This window comes from Hevea brasiliensis, chromosome 17 (assembly GCF_030052815.1).
Source record: "Hevea brasiliensis isolate MT/VB/25A 57/8 chromosome 17, ASM3005281v1, whole genome shotgun sequence".
NCBI classification, from domain to species: Eukaryota; Viridiplantae; Streptophyta; class Magnoliopsida; order Malpighiales; family Euphorbiaceae; genus Hevea; species Hevea brasiliensis.
In genome coordinates, this window is record NC_079509.1 from 53,286,567 (window position 1) to 53,294,020 (window position 7,454).

Consider the following 7,454-nt stretch of genomic DNA (forward strand, 5'->3'; position numbering starts at 1 on the left):
TAATTTAAAGGTTTAATATTATTTTTTTTTCAATATTTTTATACTAATTTTTATAATAATTTTAGCATGATTTTATAAGTTTTTTTTAACCTATAATCAAAATTGATTTAAATCAATTAACATGATGTAGTTTTAATTGTTAGTTTCTCTCCTAATTATAATTTTGACTGTAAAATTATTTTAATTTTTATTGCTTATTAAAAATAATAAATATTTAAAATCAAGCTAAAATTCTCAAAAATTAAAAAATTAACTATAACAACAAGAAGTTGAAAAAAATTTTAAAAGGGGAAGGGGAGAGTATTAAAATTTCTAAAAACACCATTCATTATTTTTATTATTTACTAAAGTACAAATTATTAATTCTAAAATTCTTATTGCAATAAGATAAAATTAAGCAATAAAATATATATTTTTTACTTCGTAATCTTTATTTTAAATGGACTATAATAATTTTATTTAAAAATTGAAACTATTTTGAAAATAACTTTTAGTAAATAATAAATTTTAATTTGTAAAATCAAAATATTCATATTTTCATACTATACTTATGGTATTTTATTTATAATATTTTAATCACTAAAGTAATATACATGAAAAATTCTATTTCGTGTATTTTATTTATAATATTTCAATTGATAAAAGTAATATAACTTATTAATTTTTTTTATAATTTTTTAAACAATTTTAATTAGTAGTAAAATGCAGTCATACTAATGAATAACTAAATTTAATTGGCTATTGAAAATAATATATAATGATAATATTATATTATATAAAAAACTAAAAGAAAATTATATAAAAATTTTTTAAATCACGAGTAAATTAATGTGCAACACATGGTAAGGTAAAAACTAGTGTATAATAGAATAATGTAATGAGAGTTTACAGAATTCAATTGAATTTTTACACAATTATATTTAATTTTTTATAATTTTTTAAAAAATAATTTTTTAAATTAAAAAAATTAAAATTTTTCATTCCAAATATGAGAATTAACTAAAAAAATCAATTGAATTTAGTTCTTGTAAAATTTTATTTTCCAAATAAGAGATTAAAATTGCAATATTCATTAGAAAAAATACGCCCCAAAATCATAAAGAAAGATAATACAAAACTTTCAGAAGAAAATAACGCAAATCTCTTTCATGAAGAAATAAAATCAAATGAATTGTGCAGATTTGACAACAAGACTAAATTGTAGCAATGTGCATAATCCAGTGATAGATGTATATATATTGAACCTGAGAGACTCAAGTTCATCTCTTCCCTCCCCTACTTTTGTAATTTATCTATCCATAGATACCAAACAAATTAAATTATTTACGATTATATATATATATATATATAGTTCAAGATTCCAATCGTTGCTTTCTTTTTTAATACTTTTTTCTATTATAATCTACAAAAATTGACTGTATATGACATGAGAATTAATTTTATATTATTTAATTAATTACATATTTTGCTTTTTGTTGCATAGTTGAATAAGTCATATATAATAATTGGTTAAATTTTCAACGAAATGTCATGAATTTTTTTTTATTTACTTTGAAGTGATTTGCTATTTATTTCAGCTTTAGAGATTCAAGAATATTAAATATTATTTATTAGATTTTTAAAAACTATTATATATATATTTTTTACATGAAGAAACTTTATTTTTTTTAAAATTAATAAAATTTTCATAATTAACTTACTTACGAAAAAAATAATTATCTTACAAAAATTTTATGAGATAAGCTATAACTTTATATGAAATTATCTTATTTTCTGTAACAAAATAATTATACTGTTTATGAAATCAAGTAACCATAGAAAGCATTATTTTTTAAATATTAAATTTTTATATAAATATATATTAAATTTAACTTTAAATCAACTTTTAATACTTTTTTATTAATATATTTAAAAAGCTATTTTTCTTCATATTAGCTCTAACAATAATGTCAAACAGACATTATATATTTTGTTAGCTTCTAACAAGCAGCTAAGTTACATGCTATACTTCTCCTTCCTTTCCTCCTGGCGAAAAATGGAAGTTCATTTACAGCCAAACACAGACCAAACCAAAATTCGCTCAGTGTTCCCTCCTCCTGTGTGGGATTCTTACAGCTTTACTTCTTTTTCTTTGCTGGACTCAGTAACTCTTTATCTTGTGATGCTTTGTTTCCTCTGTTTTTCTTGTGCTTTAAAAAAAAAGCTCATGAGTCTGAGGCTCTATTTATTTTACGAAAAATATTATCATGGAAAATATTTTCACGCTCAGAAAATAGATAAATGAAAAATATTTAGTTAAAGAAAAATTAAGCTATTTTTTTTAAAATATTTTTTTCTTTTTAAATTTAGAAGTCATTTTTTATACTTTGACAATCTTATTAAAATATGAAAATACTTATATATGTATAATATAAACATATATAATAGTTTAATACTGCAACCAAGCAACCAAATAATGAAAAATATTTTTAGTTAAAGGAAAACTAAGCTATTTTTTTTTTAAATGTTTTCTTCTTTTCAAATTAGGAAGTTATTTTTTATACTTTAACAATCTTATTAAAATGTAAAAACACTTATATATGTATAATATAAACATATATAATAGTTTAATATTGCAATCATATAATGAAAAATATTTTAATGGAAAACATTTTCTTGAAAAACAATTTATATGAAAAATATATTTTATATAAAAGTTATTTTCTGTAAAATTAAGCCTTAGATTACCTATATTATCTAATTCATTTTTTTAAGCCTCAAACTTACATGAATATCTAATTCATTTTTTTAAGCCTCAAACTTACATGAATTTTTAAGAAATTCCCAAACTACTTTCACAGGAATATGAATCGTGGACTAGACGGGTGGAAACGCTCAAAGAAAAGGTCAAAGACATGTTAATGGCTGATGCAAGTAATCCGATCAAGAAAATTGAATTGATTAACTTATTATGCCGTCTTGGTTTATCATATCATTTTGAGAGGGAAATTGAAGAACAATTAATTCATATTTTTAACTGGGTTCCTCAACTCTTTGATGAAAATGATTATGATCTCTACACTACAGCTCTCCTTTTTCAAGTCTTGAGACAACACGGATTCAAAATGACTTGTGGTAAGTGCCTCATCAAAGATATAATAATAATAATAATAATAATAATAATTTCATTTAAAAAATAAAAATATCAAATATATGTCTTTTCCCATTAAAATATATATGATGTGAAGGATTATTATGAAATAGATGTGTTCAAGAAATTCAAGGACAGCAATGGAGAGTTCAAGAAGAGCATCATCAAAGATGTGAGAGGCATTCTCAGCTTGTATGAAGCAAGTTTTATGAGTGTGCATGGAGAAGATATTCTCGATGAAGCTCTTGAATTTACAAGGTCACAACTGGAGTCATTGGCTATGCAATCAAAACCCCATTATTCTGAACGTATAAAGAATGCTCTGATCCTTCCGTTTCACAAGGGAGTACCCAGAGTAGAGGCATGGCAATACATCTGTTTCTATGAAAAAGAAGAATCTCCAAATGAATTCCTACTCGAATTTGCAAAATTAGATTTCAATCGAGTGCAATTATTGCAGAGAGAGGAGCTCAAGGTGATGGCAAGGTAAACTTTGGTTTGAGAGATAATAAGGGCACTGTATAAATGATATATTTTCTATATAAATATTTCTTACCTAGACGCAGTTTAGACGTATGATATAATGAGACCCATTTATTAAATACCTAGGTCTTATGTGTCACGTGTAAATAATTTTTTATAATTATACATCAATTTTTTTAGGTGGTGGAAAGACTTAAATCTTGCAGAGAAACTTCCCTATGCAAGAGACAGACTTGTGGAAATCTATTTCTGGGCGTGTTCCATTCAGTTTGAGCCTCATCTTGCTCTTTCAAGGATGATGATGGCCAAGTATTTGAAAATGATATCACTAGCTGATGACACATGCGATGCATATGCTACAATGAAGGAAGTCAATGCCTTCACAGATGCTATCGAGAGGTTTGCTATCCTTTTCTTTACTTTTTTGTTTTTCTTATAAGCTGTAATTTTATTAATAATTAAAAAATCAGCAACAATTTAATATGGACAAATCCGATTAAATCTTAGTCAGTAGGCTGCCCTCGTATACTCCGACCTAAGATCTAACATGCTAAGTGAAAAACATTTGCAGAGACATTTAAAATACCAAAAAGGAATCAACTCAGTTGGCAAGTGAGTTTGCTCCTCAACTTGTTACCATGATCCAAATCTTGGAGCCAAATCATAAAAGAAGTTAACTAAATACCTTTATTTGCCCTTTGGGGAAAAATTTACGGTACATCACGTATTCAAGGCACAAGTGTGTGGGTCCACCTAAATTATGAAATACAATCATTGTATATTCAATAATTTTGCTAATCATTAATTATAATGGATTTTATGTGGATCATAACATAATCAATGGTTAAAATCTATCTATTATATATATAGTCATTGTATGAAATAATTTATTCTAATTTACAGAAAAACTTAGCTAGATTTATTCTAAAATAATAGTTATATGTATAATGATTTTATTATATGTGGGTCTCAATTATTTAATATATGGATCCCATTATAAATGTTATATTTTGCTACACAATAAAATAGTCCATATTAAACCGGGTTGAAGAACCGATCAAGAAGTGAATTTACTGTGATGCATTAAAGCTCGCCGTGATAATAAAGATGTGAGAAAACAAATAATACTAATTGTGATTTTAATAATACAAATTACAGTTTAGTTATTACTGTAAAAAATAAATAATCATTTTACTATTATGTCCATGAAGAAATTGGATGTCTAAATAGTTTTATATATATAAGCAGGTGCAGTATTGATGCTACTGACGAACTGCCAGATTACATGAAAGTTTTCTACAAGGAATTACTGAATCTTTTTGAGGAAACAGAGAATATTGCGAGTAAGGAAGGAAGATCCTACTGTGCCTATTACGTAAAAGAAGAAGTAAGATTTGTCTAGATTCTTGATATATTCTTAATCAATTAATTTTTTCTTTGGTTGGCTTATGGCTGCTGGTATTAATTAATTTACTTTTGATAATGCAAATTAATTCATCAGTTTAAAAACTTGTTGAGATCCTATCGCATGGAGGCACAGTGGTTTAATGAAGGGTATGTGCCAACATTTGATGTGTATTTGCAAAATGGTTCTGAGTCAAGCAGCTATGGCTTAATTGTAGCAGCAGGCTTTATAGGAATGGAAAAGATTGCAGGGATCAAGGAATATCAGTGGCTTCAAAGTAACCCAAAAATTGTCAAAGCTCTCAAGGTACTTGGGCGTCTTGAGAACGACATAGTATCCCACCAGGTATACACAAACACATAGATCAAAATTCCAATTTCGTTCTTTTCCATTTTGAATTGAAAAAAAAAAAAAAAAGCCAAAAAAGGTTATCGCCTATTAAATGATTTCATAGCCTCTGGTTTAACCCAACCCATAAGGGGATCTACAACAGATTGAGCTCCAAAGTGTTGAGAGTACGAATAACCCTTAGTTGATTCACCCAAAGGCATAAACGGAGAAAATTTGTAGTCTCAATGCTGCAGTGGGGTGTCGAATCAGGGTTGGATGTGTCCAATTTCATTTTATGCTTAAGAAATTTAATCACTTTTAACTCAACTGCATGAAAATATAGGCCGAGCAAAAGAGAGGAGACTCTGCTTCATCGGTAGAGTGCTACATGAAAGAACATGATGTTTTAGAAAAGAAGGCTGTGGAAGAGATTCTTAAAATTTGCGCAAATGCATGGAAGGACATCAACGAAGAATGCATGAAGCCAACTGCTCTGCCAAGTCCTATTCTCCAATTGTTGGTTAACCTTGCTCGAATAACAGAGGTTTGTTACAGATTTGACGACTCCTACACCAACTCATCAAGTCTGCAAGATAAAATTACAGCATTGTTTCTGGAGCCACTTCCTTTGCAAGACCAAGTTAATATATAATACGATGAGTTTCGTATATATGTCTTTCCCCTGCTTGGCTTGGATTGTCCCTGTGCCGGAAAGGCAAGAATAAATAGTGTGGTTTGCTTTGCTATATATCAGTTGTTGTAAAATAAAACAAATGATCGAGAGGCCAAACACTATGAGTCATCTCTCTCTGCATCTTAATTATGAATAATTAAGGTGCTATGCTTTGTAATTTGATAATGTGTGCAATTTTATGTTTCTTAAAAAAAAAAAAAATTATTATGTGAATAGATGATATATGTATGTATATATATACACACTGTGCCATATGATGCTTGTGCTTCTTTTCAAGAATTTCTTTTTTAGTATGATGTTTTCAAGAATCTTAACCAAATCTAAGCTAATATTGAGAAAAATAGCTTAGAAAGTATTAAAAAATGATTTAAAGTTAAATTTAATATATTTTATTATAAAAATTTAATATTTAAAAAATTATTTTTTTTTAACAACAACTCGAACAATAATGCTAAACATCACTTCTCTACTTCTCTCCAATGGTGTTTCAGTTTCACAAACAATCACAGATTAATTCTCTTATGGCTTTTTCATAAGCAAAGATAATAATAATAATAATAATAATAATAATAATAATAATAATAATAAAGTTAGGAAAAACTTAATATAACACTATCCAATTAAACCCAGATTACTAGATCACTTTAATACACCTAATCTAGGACAATGCTTCTTGCTTGCCAATTCTTTGACGTGCGCTTACATTGTCACCTGTAGCTAGGCCATCCAATTATTATACCTAATATCACTGAGACATTAATTCATAGCTAATAGCATTAGCCATGAATATGAAATTCATATATTTATGGTTAGTGGTCTGCATTTTCGGTTTATAATTTATTTAGGAATCGAAATTGAATTGAAATTTTGATATGATTTTGATTTGGTTCTTTGTTATTTTGGTTTCAGTTCGATTTTTCGTTGTTTCAGTTCTGGTTCAGTATGACTCTCATTCCTTCAGTTCTAGTTTGATTTGAGATGGTTCTAATTCAATTATCGATTCTTAAAATAATTTTATGTAATTATTTTCATAAAAAATAATACTTGAATTAATATTTAAGTTTTAAAGTGGATTATTAATATAAAATATATTATATAATATATATTTTAGTATTTTTAAATTATATAATCTTTAGCTATAATGTACATGTATAATTTAGGATTAATCATATTAAATAATATATTAGTACAATTATATTAGATAATATAACTTTTAGCTTTTTATTAATTATATTATATTTAATTATAAGATACGAATTTAATTATGAATTAAGTATATATACAGTATAATAGTACACTTATAATTAAGAATTATAAGGTAATTTAATATATTTATAATTAAAATTATTAAGAAAAGATAGAGAAATGAAATTTAATATTATGTTGTATTTATTCTATAATTATGCATACAT

At 26.1% G+C, this 7,454-nt stretch overlaps 1 protein-coding gene across 1 annotated transcript; it reads left to right on the forward strand.

The window, feature by feature from the left end:
• Positions 1-2,035: 2,035 nt before the first annotated feature.
• Positions 2,036-6,238, forward strand: LOC131169059 (probable terpene synthase 6). The gene is made up of 7 exons (XM_058140189.1): positions 2,036-2,143; positions 2,841-3,114; positions 3,244-3,616; positions 3,794-4,012; positions 4,862-5,000; positions 5,115-5,363; positions 5,692-6,238. Exons 1-7 carry the CDS (start codon positions 2,036-2,038, stop codon positions 5,998-6,000), a joined length of 1,671 nt encoding a protein of 556 aa, XP_057996172.1. The 3' UTR covers positions 6,001-6,238.
• Positions 6,239-7,454: the final 1,216 nt, after the last annotated feature.

Coding starts and splice junctions, on each gene's coding strand:
- LOC131169059 (XM_058140189.1), top strand. CDS start 2,036: ATGGAAGTTCATTTACAGCCAAACACAGACCAAACCAAAATTCGCTCA. Junction 5,001..5,114: donor CCTATTACGTAAAAGAAGAA/GTAAGATTTGTC, acceptor TTAATTCATCAG/TTTAAAAACTTGTTGAGATC. Junction 5,364..5,691: donor ACGACATAGTATCCCACCAG/GTATACACAAAC, acceptor ATGAAAATATAG/GCCGAGCAAAAGAGAGGAGA.